General features: G+C 48.6%; 1 protein-coding gene across 1 annotated transcript in view; it reads left to right on the top strand.

Moving 5' to 3' along the window:
- Tln2 (talin 2) overlaps positions 1-15896 on the top strand; it is a 419972-nt gene that overhangs the window by 290348 nt on the left and 113728 nt on the right. The window contains exons 23-28 of the mRNA XM_051156732.1: positions 592-720; positions 1861-1974; positions 4200-4313; positions 8477-8611; positions 10975-11103; positions 12286-12388. Of these exons, the coding sequence (XP_051012689.1) occupies positions 592-720; positions 1861-1974; positions 4200-4313; positions 8477-8611; positions 10975-11103; positions 12286-12388 (724 nt within the window). The remainder of the gene's footprint in view (positions 1-591; positions 721-1860; positions 1975-4199; positions 4314-8476; positions 8612-10974; positions 11104-12285; positions 12389-15896) is intronic.

The following is a 15896-nucleotide window of genomic DNA, read 5'->3' as shown; positions in this document are numbered from 1 at the left end:
TATTTGACATAATAGTAATTCAACTAAGTAAAAGGGGAGTTTTTATGTTTTTGTTTTTTATTAAGTAAATGATGCTCACACAAGTGTCCATCCTCCTGGAAGAAATTTATCAGGGTACTTTATCTTACAAGATTTGTAAAGCCAAACACCAGACTAGAATAAAATATTTTTTTTACTTAAATTTTAGCTGAGACATTAAAGAAATAAAAAGCACACATACTAATGTGGTATATTATAACAATGCCTCAAATGTCTTTGAAGCCTTGAGTTTTTGAAATCACAACTACAAGGTAATTTGTATAGCTCCCCAAGACTGTGATTTACAATGTTAGTTGTTACAATTACACGCAGGCTTGGTATTCAGTATAAAGACAGTGTTTGTAGGGGCTGAGGATTTGGCATTCAGGAGGCTGTGGGTTCAGTCCCAGCAAGGCATCAACACAGCCTGGTGGTACACAGCTGTGATCCTTGCTTGTGGCTTTCCATTCCAAATATAGTGCATTATTAGGAAGAAATAAAATGAAAGGCAGGCATTTAGCAGCTACAGCCTACTGCCCCGGGCCACTTCAGTGTCTGTTTCCACATTTGCAGGGGGCTGCAGCCAACCCGGAAAACGAGGACCAGCAACAAAGGCTGAGAGAAGCTGCCGAGGGTCTCCGAGTAGCAACCAACGCCGCTGCGCAGAATGCTATTAAGAAAAAAATCGTCAACCGGCTGGAGGTGAGGAAATGGGCTGGCTTTTAAGGTCCCATTTGTGATTGCAAAGCATTATCTGAAAAACAAAAATGTCAAATCACCAAAAGGATGCCTGTATAAAGGATGTGAACTCAAAAGTTAGCAGTGTGGGATAGGTTGGGTACTTTAACAGAATTGACACAATTTGGAAAAAAAATTGCTTCAGTTCATGGCTGCCAGAGGCTTGGGTTCAGAGGTCAACATTCACCGATAGAACGCAGTGTTTTTGCAGGAAGATTGGGCGTCTTTTTTCCCCTGCCGTTAAGGGGTACATTCAGCAGGACCAGCCGTGCAAAGCTCTGACTCCTTCAGAGGCAGTGGCTTTTCCTGGGCTTCCTTGTTGAGAGTTTTTGACTAGAGCTGGAGAGCAGGACGGGACTGAGAAGGGAGGAAGAATAGACATGTTTGTCACGTCTTTTCAGATTTTATCTTCCAATTAAAGAGTTGGGAATAATAGGTACAAACTACATAAGAAAAAGATGTCTTTACAGGGATGTTTACAGGTGACCTTCAGACTAAAATGTGGAGGCATGGAGGCCAGCTGACTCTACCTGGCTGTCTAATGTCGAGCCCCTCCACAGGCCGTCTTCTGGGCTCTCTGGAAGAAAATTGGCCTCATTATTAGAAGGAGACAAAAGATTGAACTTGATTAGTTACCCCCAGGGGGATGGGTCACATCTGTGCTGAGGCCTCTGGGTGCTATGAGGGGAGGGGCACGATTCCTCCTTTGGTTCTTGGCATCAAGAGCGACCTGTGCTTCAGGGGAGATTCTCCTTCCCTGACGTTAAGGCCGTGCGCTGTGCTCGCTCGCCAGTGGCATCTCGGTGCCGCAATTGTCTCTTGTCCTTTGTCTTTTAAGTTTCTGCTTGTTCTTTGGTAACTTCATACATGGATGTGTTTAGATCATATCCACACTCCAGCTCCAACCCCTGGACCACAACACCTGTGGTGGCCAGCACAAGACCAGCGAAAGATGGAGCCTATCCTTTACAAAAGCAGGCAGCAGAGAGCAGCAAGGCCGAGACCATTGGTGGCTTTGAAGAGAGATGGTGTCTGCTCCAGTCGGGGAAAGGCTGAGTTTACGAGCACAGCCCTGGACTGACCTGTGTCACTGCCCCTCTGCAGGTTGCAGCCAAGCAGGCCGCAGCAGCTGCCACACAGACCATCGCAGCCTCCCAGAATGCAGCCATCTCCAACAAGAACCCCTCAGCCCAGCAGCAACTGGTCCAGAGCTGCAAGGTGAGCATCCTGTGTGCCGAGGGCCAGGTCTGGAACACATCACTGATAGCATTAGACCATTCCATGCCCTGGTAATTCATTTAGGGCAGATCTTCCAGGCTTCTAATGCGGTTTGCGGTGGCTCCACGCTCCAGGTGTGCTCGCGTCTGGTTTTTGTCCATTAAGCAAGTGCAGGGCCCTGTGTGGGAGGAGTGTCTTTTTTCCAGCGTTATCTTCTCTTTATCCACATCCCTTTTAAGAGACTGAATTAAATAAAGAGAACTGATGAGGCCATTTTAGACTTTTGACATAGAAGTAGAAATGAACACTTGCTTCTCCAGATGCCTTTTCCTCTGGGAGGCTGCTCACATCCGGTCTCTGTTCACGACAGCAGGTTGATTTCTCACCTTCTCCTCATCTGAGGTCTGCTTTGTCCTGTCTGCCTTCTGTAGCTTCATGTTTTCAGTGCTTTCTGTTACCTGTCACTTGTTGGTCTGTTTTTCCGGGGCAGGGGCATTGGTGCTGGGCCACGGCCAGCTTACTACAGGCATTCTCCCTTCCCACAAGGCCAGTGACTCTCCCAGGACACTGTGATGTTCTGGGACACAAAATCCTCTTGCAGACACGTTGCCTATTCCTGATGGCACATCTTACTGGAGTCTTCCTGAGAGTGTTGGCAGTGGAGCCTGGTGATAGGCGTGTGTGACCGCGCCAGTGTCCTACTGCCCTCTAAAGCTCTGAGAAATAATGAGTTATATGAAGGGAGCTTCCATGTCAGCAGTGGCCGTGCTGCCGAGGGAAGCCAGCTCCACATCAGCAGTGGCTATCTGCTGAGGGAAGCCAGCTCCACATCACCAGTGGCTATCTGCTAAGGGAAGCCAGCTCCACATCAGCAGTGGCTATCTGCTGAGGGAAGCCAGCTCCACATCAGCAGTGGCTATCTGCTGAGGGAAGCCAGCTCCATGTCAGCAGTGGCTATCTGCTGAGGGAAGCCAGCTCCATGTCAGCAGTGGCTATCTGCTGAGGGAAGCCAGCTCCATGTCAGCAGTGGCTGTGCTGCTGGGAACGGATTGCCTGGAACTCACCATTCCTGCTTCTGGTTTCCCCAAGATCCCCTCTTTGGGTTGCCCATGTTAGAGGGGGAAGAGCATCTGTGATGCACAGGGGTCCGAAGTCCTCTGTGCTTAGGATTAGTGGAAGGAGAAGAGCTTTCTGTGAACGAGGCCTCCGCTCACACAGTATAGTTTTTCCTCATGCCATTCAGCTGCCAGCAAGGTGGGAAAGTGGCTTTTCCCTTCCTCAGGGACCACACGCTGTAGAGTCTCTCACTCTTTGCAAAGAGGACTGACTGTATTAGGTCTCTGAGCATCCCTGCCAGGAAGTGACAGGGATACCAAACAGCAGGCTGAAGTGAAGAGGGAAAATGGAGCAAGTCTCTGGAGTCGTCACTGGGAAGGGCCTGAGCACATTTCCATTGGGACGTTTTACAATGTTTTTACACTCTGGCTAGGGCTTGGGAGTGGGCCCCAGGCCAAAATGCACTGGACATCTTCACCAGCCGTGGTCCTCGGACCTCTGAAGCCCGCTCCATGAGGGGGAGATTAGGAAGAGCAGGAACAGACGGTTCCTGAGGCACCTCTGGAGGTGACTGCTGTAGGGTAGTCCTGCCTTGCCGAATCTGGCTCCTCTCTCTTTCCTGTTGGGCTTTCTCGTTTGAGAAATGCTAGGTACTGGTTGGAACAGAAAAACAGGAGCAAAGCTCACATGGAATCTGAGACCCAGAATCCATACCGGCAAAGCCAGAGGCCTGAGCAAACACTTCAAATGTTAGCTCTTGAACCTGTCCCCCACTTCTTCTGGTAGGTTATGGGGCCATCTGAGTAGGTTTATCTACCCGCGAGTTGTATATGTTTTGACTTTTGATCGTCCTTCCTCGTGGCCGGGAGCCTGTGAGTTTTGACTAGGAAAGTTCTTACAAGTCTTTGTGGTAGAGGGCAGTCTTCTCCCAACTACACCGTGACCGCTGGACCACTGTGAAAGTGAGAGGGATGGGGGGAAGAGGACGGATGTAGAGACCGGCATTCGGTGTCACTAAGGCTAAGTAAGTTGTTGAGTAGACAACTTCTGCTACTGCTGTCCGGGGCTGGATCACACATCGGGAAACGGCGTGTACGGTCCCTTTCCTGTCCTTCGGCTACTTGTCCCTCTCTGCCCGTGTTCAACTCCTGTTTTCTTGCTTCCTGCAGGCGGTGGCCGATCACATCCCCCAGCTAGTGCAGGGTGTAAGAGGGAGCCAAGCTCAAGCAGAAGACCTGAGCGCCCAGCTGGCTCTCATCATCTCCAGCCAGAACTTCCTGCAGGTAACTGACACCAGCGCCATGGTCACTTGCAGAACCCTAGCTGGCAGAGTCTGCCCTTTGTCCTTGAGGAAAAGAACACACCTGTGCAGACCCCACGGCCTTGGCTGAGTTTTTGTCTAAACCGTTGTAAGGCCTCTTTGCATTTCTGGCGAGGGAGATGTCACTGGCCAAGCGAACGGTAGCTAACGATCAAGGCTGGGACCGATGGGTTGGTTTTGCAAGTGCTGCCCGCGCGTCCGCTCTGCGGAGATAAAATACGGATGTTTCAGTCTACTTTAGAGAGAGATGTTAACAGATTTTCTTGAATTTTAAAGATTTCTACTAGTCCACTGAGATTTTCATACCGTGTAATCTGGTCATATTCACTTCAGCTCCTCATCTTAACTCCTTCCAGAATCACCTCACCTCTCTACCCCTAACTCAGTGTCCTCTTTTTTTATTTTTTTTTTATTTTAATAAGCCGTTTACTGTAGTTTGTGCAGGGCATATGTATCTGAGCACATACACTGAAAGTGGCGAGTCTACCAGGAGCCACTCGTTTAAGGAACGCTGACTCGCTCCTCAGCTAAGGATGGCCGTTCATGAACCCATGTCACACGAGAATGTTCACTGGCTTGGTATTGTGACGGTCTTGTGCAGACAACCCTGACTGCTGTGAGCTCTTGAGTGTTGCTATCCTGTCATGTCCAAACGACACTGCTTTGTTCTAAACCTCCCTTACTTCTGGCTTTCACAATCTTTTTTTTTTTTTTTAATCAAAAATAAAGATTTTTGTATACTATATTCTACTTATGGTGTGCAATTTTTTTGGATTGCATTCATTGTATATAAACCCTTTGGGGATTGAACAGGGCTCAGGAAGCCCTTGCTCTACCCCTGAGCTACAGCCCCAGCCCCTCCTTTTAAATTTTGTACTTTTTATGTATATGGATGTTTTTTGCCTTCTAGTCTGTCTGTGCACCGTGTGTGTGCAGTGCCCACAGAGGGCATCAGATCTCTGTTGCCGATGGGTGTGAGCCACCATGTGGGTGCTAGGAACTGAGCCCAAGTCTCTTGGAAGAGCAGTCAGTACTCTTAGCCACTGAGTCATCTCTCCAGCACCCTTTGAAATGTGGGCATTTGTGACTCCAAAAGTCTGCCATGTGGCTATACTCTGCCTTTTAACCATTATCCCTTTATCAGACATGCTGGCAGACAAGCAGCCTGTAATATGAGCTCTTCATGTGCTCAACCTTTATCTCCCAACTTGAGCTATTTACTTCGGTGAATTCCTAGAAATAGGATTGCAGACAACTTATGTTTTCTTTGTCAATGAGATGCAGAGCTTAGAAAAAGGTCTTTCTCTTTTTCTTAGTAATGCTGGAGCCGGCTGTGTGTTTAGTCTGCTCTGAGGAGGAGCCTAGACACTTAGGACTGAACAGTGTGAAGATGCTTCTCTGCCTACTTTGAACCTGCTTGCTCATGTGCGCTCTCTCTCTCTCTCTCTCTCTCTCTCTCTCTCTTCCTCTCTTCTTTCCTCCTACATTTTCTTTTCTCTCTCATCTTTCTCCCCACTTTTCTCCTATTCTTTTAACTGTTATCGTAGATATTTATATCTTTATAAGAAACAGGCAAGCTTCAAAGTAAAGGCAACAGAATCAACAAATCAAAAAGTGTGTATGTTTAAGCCAGGCATGGTGGCCACACACCTTTAATCCTAGCACTTAGGAGGCAGAGGCAGGAGGATCCCTGAGTTCAAGGCCAGCCTGGTCTATAGTGGCCACACACCTTTAATCCTAGCACTTAGGAGGCAGAGGCAGGAGGATCCCTGAGTTCAAGGCCAGCCTGGTCTATAGAGCAAGTTCCAGGACAGCCATATATATTTTTTAATATTATATTTATAAAATATGTGATATATGTACATTCATATATATTTATAGAAGATATATATATACCCTGTCACTAAGCTAGCCCCCCAGCCTGAACATCTGAACATACATTTTCAACTTTCCTCATGAATATTGTAGAGTTGCCCTTCCAGAAGGATGAACACACATGAATTTACAGCTAGAGTACGTGGAGCGTTCTTCTAATGCATCTTCTATAAGATGGCGCTTTAGAAAGCCTGTTAGCTTTCTTGTTCTTTACGCTTTAGAAAGCCTGTTAGCTTGCTTGTTCTTTACATTTTATTTTGTTTGAGTTCATATCCTTTGTTTTCAAATGTTAAGCGTTTTTCATATGCTTTAATATTATATTTTAAAGCTGGTAACATGAAATTATTCAAGTTTTTTTTTAACTACTTACATTAGGTTCTCCTGCTGCTTCTCATTAATTCTTTAAGCACTAAAAGTAGCACTTTTATCCTGAATATTTATGATCTGGCACTTAAGTCATTACAGTTTTCTGAGGCACACTTACAGCATACACTTTTAAAGCCCTGGTACACTTTGGGGTCAGAAAAGCTACTCCTAAAATTTTACACACTGAAACTTATTGAGACTTGGCTAGTTGCTTGCCATATTTTGCTACATTGGCAAGAAAACAGGTACACACGCATCAGTAGAAGCCTAAGAGACATTCACAGGGCTCATAGGCACTGTATGCGTAAGACAGGGCAGATGTGGGTATTGTAAAGGAACACAGTTGGTATCCCTGTTCTTAAAGCTACATCTGCATGTGCACAGGCATTCATGCGTGGTGAGTGTATGTTGGCTTGTAAAAATATAAGATCACCTTATTTGCCTTTATTTTTATGGTCTATTAGGTATATTTAAATATCACGGTAAAGAACTTACCTAGAAAACACACAAAAAAGTGTTGTTGTTTTATTTTGTTTTGTTTTTATCAAAGAGCTATCCTTGAAAACTATTTTAAATAAGGATTTCAAGTTACTTTAATCAACTTGCCTCTCTTGCCCCCATTGCAAAACTTTGTACTGGAGTGTTTGATTCGACAGAGTAATTGTTGTTTTTGTTGTTGTTGTTGCTGTTGTTTTTAACCTGCTTATGTTTTTGCCTATATATGTGTGTGTGTGTGCCACAGGTGGGGGAGGGGTCCTGAAAAGAGCATCAGAATTCTAGGAATTGAAATTACAGATAGCTTCATGAGCTGCCAGTGTGGGTCCTGGGCATGTGGGTCCTCTGCAAGAGCAGCCAATGCTCTCAACCACTAAGCCTTCTCTCCAGCCCTAGGAACTAGTTGCTGTTTAATGTGTCCCCTTGTATTAGTTAGTCTTCTGTTGCTGTGACAACAGACACCAGGACCAAAGGCATCTTAAAGAAGAAAGGGGCTATTTTGTCTGGCTCTATTGGGATCCAGAGGGACACAGTCCGTTAGTGGTGGGGAAGGTATGGCATAGCATGGTGGCAGTGGAAACTTGGCTGATCACATTTCATCTACACACAGGAAGCAGTTAGAAATAGAAGAGGAAGTGAGGTGATGCTGTAAACCCAAGCCTTCAGGTCGGCTAGTTTTATGTCAATTTGACATAAGTCTATAAGGTGTGTGTATGTGTATATGTATGTATATATATATATATATATATATATATATATATATATATATATATATATATATCTGAAATATATATCTGAAAGGAGGGACTGTCAGTTGAGAAAAATATCTTCCCAAGATTCAACTGTAAGCAGACGAGCCTGTAGGGCATTTTGTTAATTACTGATTGATGGAGCAGGGCCCAGTCCATTGTGAGTAGTGCTATTCCTGGGCTGGTGGTCCTGGGTTCTATAAGAAAGCAGTCTGAGCAAAGCCATGGGGAGCAAGCCAGTAAGCAGCACCCCTCCATGGCCTCTGCATCAGCTCCTGCCTCTGGGTTCCTGCCCTGTTTGAGTTCCTGTCCTGACTTCTTTCATGATGGACTCCAGTGTGGAAGCACAAACCCAGTTAATCCTTTCCTCCTCAACTTGCCTTTGTCAGCTGGTTCATTACACAACGATCACCCTAAGACACCTAGAGGCATAATTCCTCCATCAAGGCCCCGCCTTGCAAAGGTTCCATGGCCTCCCTAAGTGTCCAGACACGCAAGCCTGCGGCAGATGACCCTCATTCAAACCGCTGCACCCCGTTTTAGGAGGAAGATGTGTTCTAGTCACCATGGAGGCTGTTGGATCTCTCAGCAGCAGCTTGTTGCCCTGGAGATACCTTACTTTCTGTTCGTCTCTCCGCAGCCCGGAAGCAAGATGGTGTCCTCTGCCAAAGCAGCGGTGCCCACTGTGAGTGACCAGGCCGCAGCTATGCAGCTGAGTCAGTGTGCCAAGAACCTGGCGACCAGCCTGGCCGAGCTGCGCACGGCTTCGCAGAAGGCAAGTGGGGCCTTGTCCTGTGGTTCGCTCTGCAGGCAGCTTTTCGCCTCTGTCTGGTGACGTATGAGTGCCGCGCTGGCCCGAGCACTGCTGGGGCAGTTTCTCAGCAAAGCCGTCTGTTTAATTTAACGACCATTATAGACAGCTCTGTGGTCTAACATTTAGCATGAGCTCCCAGGCTTCATCCTCACCTCCCGGTGACAGATAAATTCAAGTCTTGCGTTTCCTCCATCTTGTCCCTTTTCCTGGGATAAGCAGTGATCTGTGTTTCAGTCTCAGGTGAGACCGTTCATCGTAAGGGTCTCCGTACCAGTTAAGTTGCAAGCCAAATAAGTGTGCTAGCTAGCTTTTCATGGCTACGGCAAATACTAAAAACAGTTGATTTAAGAGAAAGAAAGGATTAGTCAAGCATGGTGGCCCATGCCTATGAACCCAGCGCTTGCTAGATGGAGGCAGGAGCTTCAGAAGTTTAAGGTCACCCTTAGCTTGTTGGCTACACGGACCAGCCAGGGCTTTGTAAGACCTTGTCTTTAAAATAAATAAATAAATAAATCAGAAAGAATAAGGGAGGAGAAGGAAGGAAAGAAAAAAGTGAAGAAGAGGAAAAAAGAGCGGGAGAGGACATCATCGTGGATTTCTGTTCACTGTCAGTTGACCTTCTCGCCTGAGGCTGGTAGCAGAACCACACACATGCCTTGTAGTGACACCATGTGTCCTGGTAAAAGTACAGGCAGGCAGAACTTGCTCACTTCATAGCAGCCAAGATGAGAAAAATACAAGGAGCCAGGGTCCTGATAACTCCTTCAAGGGCACACCCCCAATAACCTCCCTTCCTCCAACTAGACCCTACTAACTAAAGATTCCCACCACCCACCACCCGGAGAGCCTCAGACCAGGGACCAAGCCTTTATCACACGAGGCGCTGGCCATTTCAGACCCAAACTAAAGCAATAACTTATCTTCCAGGTATCACCTTGAGAACTTAAAAACAAATTATGCAAGTAGAAAGTAGATTTCAGAGGCGGGCTGCCATCCTAGCTATGGTTTTCTTCCCTAAAAGGTTTGCACACCTTACACGGACATGTTTGCCCTTACAGAGCCTCTGTAGGACAGAATCAGGGGCTAAGTACATTTCTGTCTCTGAAACTCAGTTATCAAAGCGGCTCGTTGCAACTCCGATGTAGTTATTAGCATGAAGTTCTGGCTTGAGTTCATTTTCCCTTGTAGCAATCCCTTTATAGAAACTCACAGCCTCATAAAGCACTGAGAGAAGAAAGTAGAAGCCAACTTGAATGCCTGACATGAACAGAGATGTCACATTGCCAAAACAGAGTGCCCAGGGCCTTAGACTGTCTCTGGCAATGTTGGCCCGTTGGACTGTTTCTCAGAGGCCTGGAGCCATCCATACTGTAATGGCCCGGTGTGCATGCTGGGGTACCTTCTTAGAATGTGGGTACATGGCCAGCATGTACCTGGCAAAGCCATCCACACCACAAGCCACACAGCCCACACAGTTGCGGGCTAAGTCTTCTCCGTGAATCTTGGCACACAGCAACATCAAACAGCTACCCTGGAACAGTGAGCCCCACGGTGATGCTTAAGCATGTCTGCTGGTCCAGAAAGAGGCTGGGAGAGATTTTAATTCATTTTCTTCAACTTATTAGAAGGGTTGATCTCCAAGGCTTTGGAATCAGACACCGTGAATTTGAACCAGGCCCCTGTCAATGGCAAGTGTGTTGGCCTCTCTGAGCATCTATACCTAAAAACATGGACACAGGAGAACCAATCACTTAGTGTTTACTGATGCTTTGTGGCAGTTACCCACGGTGGCACACGCCTGTAGTCCCAGCTACTCGGGAGGCTGAGACAGGAGGATCGCTTGAGTCCAGGAGTTCTGGGCTAGTACGCTATGCCAATCGGGTGTCCGCACTAAGTTCGGCATCAATATGGTGACCTCCCGGGAGCAGGGGACCATCAGGTTGCCTAAGGAGGGATGAACCAGCCTCAGAAATGGAGAAGGTCAAAACACAGCACAGGGTGATAATTTATAGATATTGAGAATACTGATTGGCAAACTATGTACGAAATTTATTAATGTGTGTTGGAGCCATGAAGTGTTCTAAATGACCAAGAGATGTGAGCAAGTAAAAGCAAGGAACTAGAAGAGGGAGCTCTTAAACCTTAGTATGGAAGGGTAATGACTTATGGTGCTGACGTGTATGAAAATAGCTGTGGTGTGCTCTCTGTGGAGCCCTTCCGCAGTGCGCCTATGCACCCCGAGCCTCAAGACGCACACACCCGAGAACGTCACAAGCTACGCTGTGCGCTCTGTCGCTGCAACACATACCCTACTCTGTTGACAGGCCCATGAGGCGTGCGGTCCCATGGAAATCGATTCTGCACTGAACACGGTGCAGACTCTCAAGAGTGAGCTGCAGGACGCCAAGATGGCTGCTGCAGAAAGTCAGCTGAAGCCACTCCCAGGGGAAACGGTAAGCTGGGCCGAGGCGCTGCCATTTCCTTCCTTCCTTCTTTCCTTCCTTTCTTCATTTTTTAAACATTATTTCATTGTCTAGCCCAGGTGTGTCTGCAAACTCCTGGAAAAGACTTATAATTATACAGTTACAAGCCATGGGTCAAGTAGAACGAAAAAAATAAAGTAATTTTTACTTACTATTGTCCGTGTGTGTGTGTGTGTGTGTGTGTGTGTGTGTGTGTGTGTGTGTGTGTGTGTGTGTGTGTGTAGGGGAGGAGGGGTGGTGGGTGGTGGAGGTGTGGAGGTCACAGGACAGTTTTCAGTTCTTCCCCTCCGCTGTGATTTCCCGTTTCTACTCAGGTCAGCAGACTTAGTGGCGAGCACCTTTACCTGCTGGCCGAGTCGTCCCTTAGGCACACCTCGTTATTTTTAAAGAAGGCATTTGCTGGGGGCAGGGAATGGGGGTTGCACATGGTGTGTCCGGCTGTGGTGGCCCAGACTCCATTTTCATCGAAGGCATGGCCTTCATTTGGAAAGGTGCTGTGTGGTTCGAACCGTGTATGTTCTCTTACGTCTTTCTGCCCATCATTGTACACCTACGAAGCTCTTCTAAACAGAGTCCTTATATGCTAATTAATTATCTGTACCCTAGGCCTTTACCAGTTTTGTTTCCTATTTGGTGGATAAAGCAAGCTGGTTCACTCTTTCTGAGAGGCATGCCCACCGCCTTCTGCCGTGGTCTCAGTGGCTACTCCAAACCTCCATTTTCTTACATCCCGTTCACTTTGAACTCCTTGAAGGATAGTGACCAAACTGGACTGCATTAATGGCCCCACGTGCCAGGAAGGTGGTAGAGCTGGGTGCCTGCCTGCCTGCTTCCTGCCAAGGCAGGCTCACGGCCCACTAATGATTTCTTTAGAACTTAAAGAATCATGCTAACAGCCACAGCCTGTGAAGGAGCTGCATTCGTTTGCTGAAGGCTTTCTTAGCGAGGCGCTTTCGGGAGTGGGGTTTAGTGAGGGTCGTGGCTCCCATGGTTCTACGCAGCAGGTGGGACCTGCACTTGGCTCACTCAGTCAGCGCCAGGCCCTTTTCCCAGATGGCTCGGTTCAGGTTCTGAAGTGTCGTCGTCCTGCGTCCTAGTAAGACCTCGGAGAATGTTGTCCTAAGTTCTGCCTTCCTTGGATTTTCCTCGCAGCTAGAAAAGTGCGCTCAGGACCTGGGAAGCACCTCGAAGGGAGTGGGCTCCTCCATGGCACAGCTGCTCACCTGCGCCGCCCACGGCAATGAGCACTACACAGGTAGGACACTCAGAGCCTTCACCGGTCGTGCACACCCCTACCCCCCCACCCCCCCACCCTCCCCCCATCCCATTCCCTCCACCCCACCCCCACCCCCAGTCTGGAGAAGAGGAAGGTTTACTGATTTGACAATAAATTTGCTGCTGCCACCTCTCCCTACCCCTCCACCCCTCACATCCCTCACACCCCTCCACCCGTCACACCCCTCCACCCCTCACACCCCTCCACCCCTCACACCCCTCCACCCCTCACACCCCTCCACCTACCCCTCACACCCCTCATACTCCTCCACCCCTCACACCCACCCCTCCACCCACCCCTCACACCCCTCACACCCCTCCACCCACCCCTCACACCCCTCACACTCCTCCACCCCTCACACCCCTCACATCCCTCTACCCCTCATACCCCTCCACCCACCCCTCCACCCACCCCTCCACCCACCCCTCACACCCCTCACATCCCTCTACCCCTCACACCCCTCCACCCACCCCTTACACCCCTCCTCCCCCTCCACCCCTCTATCCTCCCACCCCTCCACCCCTCCACCCCTCCACTCCTCCACCCCTCCCACCCGGCTTCACAGCACATCCACCAAGCCCTCACCACAGGATTGTTACTAAGCTCTTCCCAAGCATGGATACTTTGCTTCTGACTGTGACGAGAATACCTGACAAGTGTGGAGCTAGGTAGAGAAGGCCTTATTTTTGACTTGCAGTCTAAGGCAATATAGTCTGCCACAAGAGGGAAGCCGTGTTGGTGGGAACACAAGGCTGCTGGTCACATGGCACAGCCAGGAAGCAGCGAGTGGTGAATGCTGCTTCTCTGCTTGCTTCCTCCTACGGATCCAGGCCAGAACACCAGCCTGTGCCGGTACCCACATGGGTGATAGGTCTTCCCACGTCATTTAACCTAACTCAAAGCTCCCTCCCAGGTGTGCCGAAAGATTTGCCTCCTAAGCCTAGCCATACCAAGCATACGGTGTAATAAAATGATTCTCAAACTACAAGCAGACCCCTTTTTAGACTACAAATGCGGGGGGGGGGTGTAAATGTGGTAAAAGCTAGAGAATAAGAATCAATGAAATGGGAAGGAAGGCAGGTGAAGGGTGTGGTAAGACTGCCTGAGCACACCCTGTGCTGAAAGAGAGCGCAGGGTCTCCCTGGAGGCCTGGAGGAGGGTGCGGGAAGGAGGAAGCCAAGGTGTGTGGCAGGAGAGGACATTGAGGAGACCTGAGGTTTTTCAACACTACGTGTCTGTCTCTGAAAGGCAGAAGAGTTCCTAGTTAGGAATCTGAGTGTGAGGTGCCCGGTAACTAGCAAAAGGGAAAAGCAGGGGCTGCTGCCTGGAAGTTGTACAGTCTGTTTCCGGCTTACCTTTCAGGGTGTAGCCCTTAGTGAGTAGGTGAGGCTGAGGAAGGCTGCAGTGTGCACAAAGGTTCTCTCTCCCCAGCCCCTGTGCTTGCAGGAGGCTTGGGGTGGGGTGGGGTGGGGAACTCTCTTACAGCTGTTATACATTAGGAAGTGCCTTGAGGGAAGAAGCTGTCCTGAGCCCTGGGCTCCTCTCTCTCTCTCTCTCTCTCTCTCTCTCTCTCTCTCTCTCTCTCCACTTCCATTCTTCCCAGATCTTGGCCCTCTCTACCTTGATGTCTTCCTGTTGCGCAACTGAGTTCAACCATATGTTTTCCAGTTGTTTCCCTGTGAGGGGGTTGGTCTGCAGTGAGTTAATTTGTCATTCCTCCCAAGAAAGATTTAAAAATGCAATACTTGTTACTTTAAAAATAAAAGAATATAACAGGAAACCAAAATAAACATAACATAGTATGTGCAGCAATTTAAAAAATATATATAATTTTGTCCTAGTCAGAGAATAAGGGAGCTGTTCAGAGGAGACTGGGACATCGAAGACCACTTAGGAGGACATTTTGAGAGGCTCCAGGAGAAAGGAAAAATGGATGTGAGTTCTTACGAACTAGAAGGAGAAGGTTCCATTTCGGAAACCCCTACACTGTCCAGATCCTGTGTAGCTGGTGCAATGTGTGCTTCGAGGAGGGGAGGCTGCCCTAGAGCTCTAGAAGTTACGTCGTCTGCTACTGAGAACATGCAGATGGCGGGCAGCCTCCTCGGCATCCGAAAACCAGCCTAGCTAGCGAGCCAGTCAGCTCTGGCAGGCACTTAGACATGAGTGTTGGCATGTGAGGGCTCAAAGGTGAGAGAGACAGCAGGCTCAGGGGACTGAGAAGATTCTAGTAAAAAGGCTGGGAAGGAAGACACGGCTGGGAGGCCAAGCTAAGGCCCAGATCCCAAGGGGCCTCCTGGGCAACATGAGCTTGGAGTTTCAACAAAAGCCATGTGAAGCTATCGGGGGGTTTTAGCTGTAGAGACAGATTATAGTGCCCTCCCATGTGTAGGGTAGACTGGAGACAAACTGAAAGCACGAAACCCAACAACCAGGCTGTTGAATTCATCTGGGTAAGAGGAGGCAATCCCGTAATGATCAGTCAGCTTACGGCACTATAACAGAGTACCTGAGGTCACTAACTTCTATAGACAAAGGGTTTATTTTGGCTCATGGCGGCCCTAGTCCGTCATAATTTGAGTGTATGGTGGTGCAGCCTACGATGTCAGGAGCATGTAAATAAAACAAAACCATTCGCCTCGTGGCCAGAAAGCAAGAGAGAGTGAGAAGAAAGACGTGGAGGGTGTATCCCATAACTGTTTTCAGGAGCGTTTGCCCAGTGTCCTCAAGTTCTCCCACTAAGCCCCGCATCTTAAAGCTAATAGCATCATCTTGGGGACCAAGTGTTTAACACATGGACCTTTGGTGGACACTCGTGACCTAGCTGATAGCAGCAGGTGTGCAAGGGGGATAGATGGAGGAACCGAGCCTGACTGTGTGTGGTTACAATGTTGCAGGGATGGAGAAAGTGTGGCGAATTCTTAGGCCCGACTGCTAAGTGAGGAGTTCTGTGAGCTGTTAGGGTTAAGATCACAAGATGGGTAGGCTAGAGGGCTAAATTCCCAGAATGCAGTTCTAACTCCAGATGGACCTGGATGTACAGAGCGAGGTGTGATGGGCAGCCGGCTGTCTGGCTCTCAGGAGAGGAGGCCTGGCTGGAAGTAGAGGTTTTGTAGCTATTAGTTTGGTCATGGTCCTTGCTTGAAACTTAACTATGGACAAGTTTGCCTGGAGTGGGTGGTCGCCTGAGGAAAAGGTTAACTAGTGAGGACAGATGAAGCTGAGTACAGGAATGGGAACCTAAGCCATGGGTAGGGAAGGAAAGCCGGGGGGGCGGGGGCTCTCTCTAGAGCCAAGGACAGTGGAGAAGCCTCCACGGACTGGTGGGATAAGGAAGTCTTTGCCAGCTGGCTGGAGGCACTGTCAGCACAGTTGACAAGTGCATGGGAGGCAGCGAAAGAGAGAACACAGGAGGACAAATTCTCTCTTAGTCTAGGCCCCCTCGCTCCATACTTGAGGCCTGTGGAGTGCTCAGGGGCTGCACCTGAAC

Source organism: Acomys russatus, chromosome 14 (genome assembly GCF_903995435.1).
Source record: "Acomys russatus chromosome 14, mAcoRus1.1, whole genome shotgun sequence".
Classification (NCBI taxonomy): domain Eukaryota; kingdom Metazoa; phylum Chordata; class Mammalia; order Rodentia; family Muridae; genus Acomys; species Acomys russatus.
The sequence above is the reverse complement of the archived record's forward strand: the minus strand, read 5'-3'. Positions and strand labels throughout refer to the sequence as shown.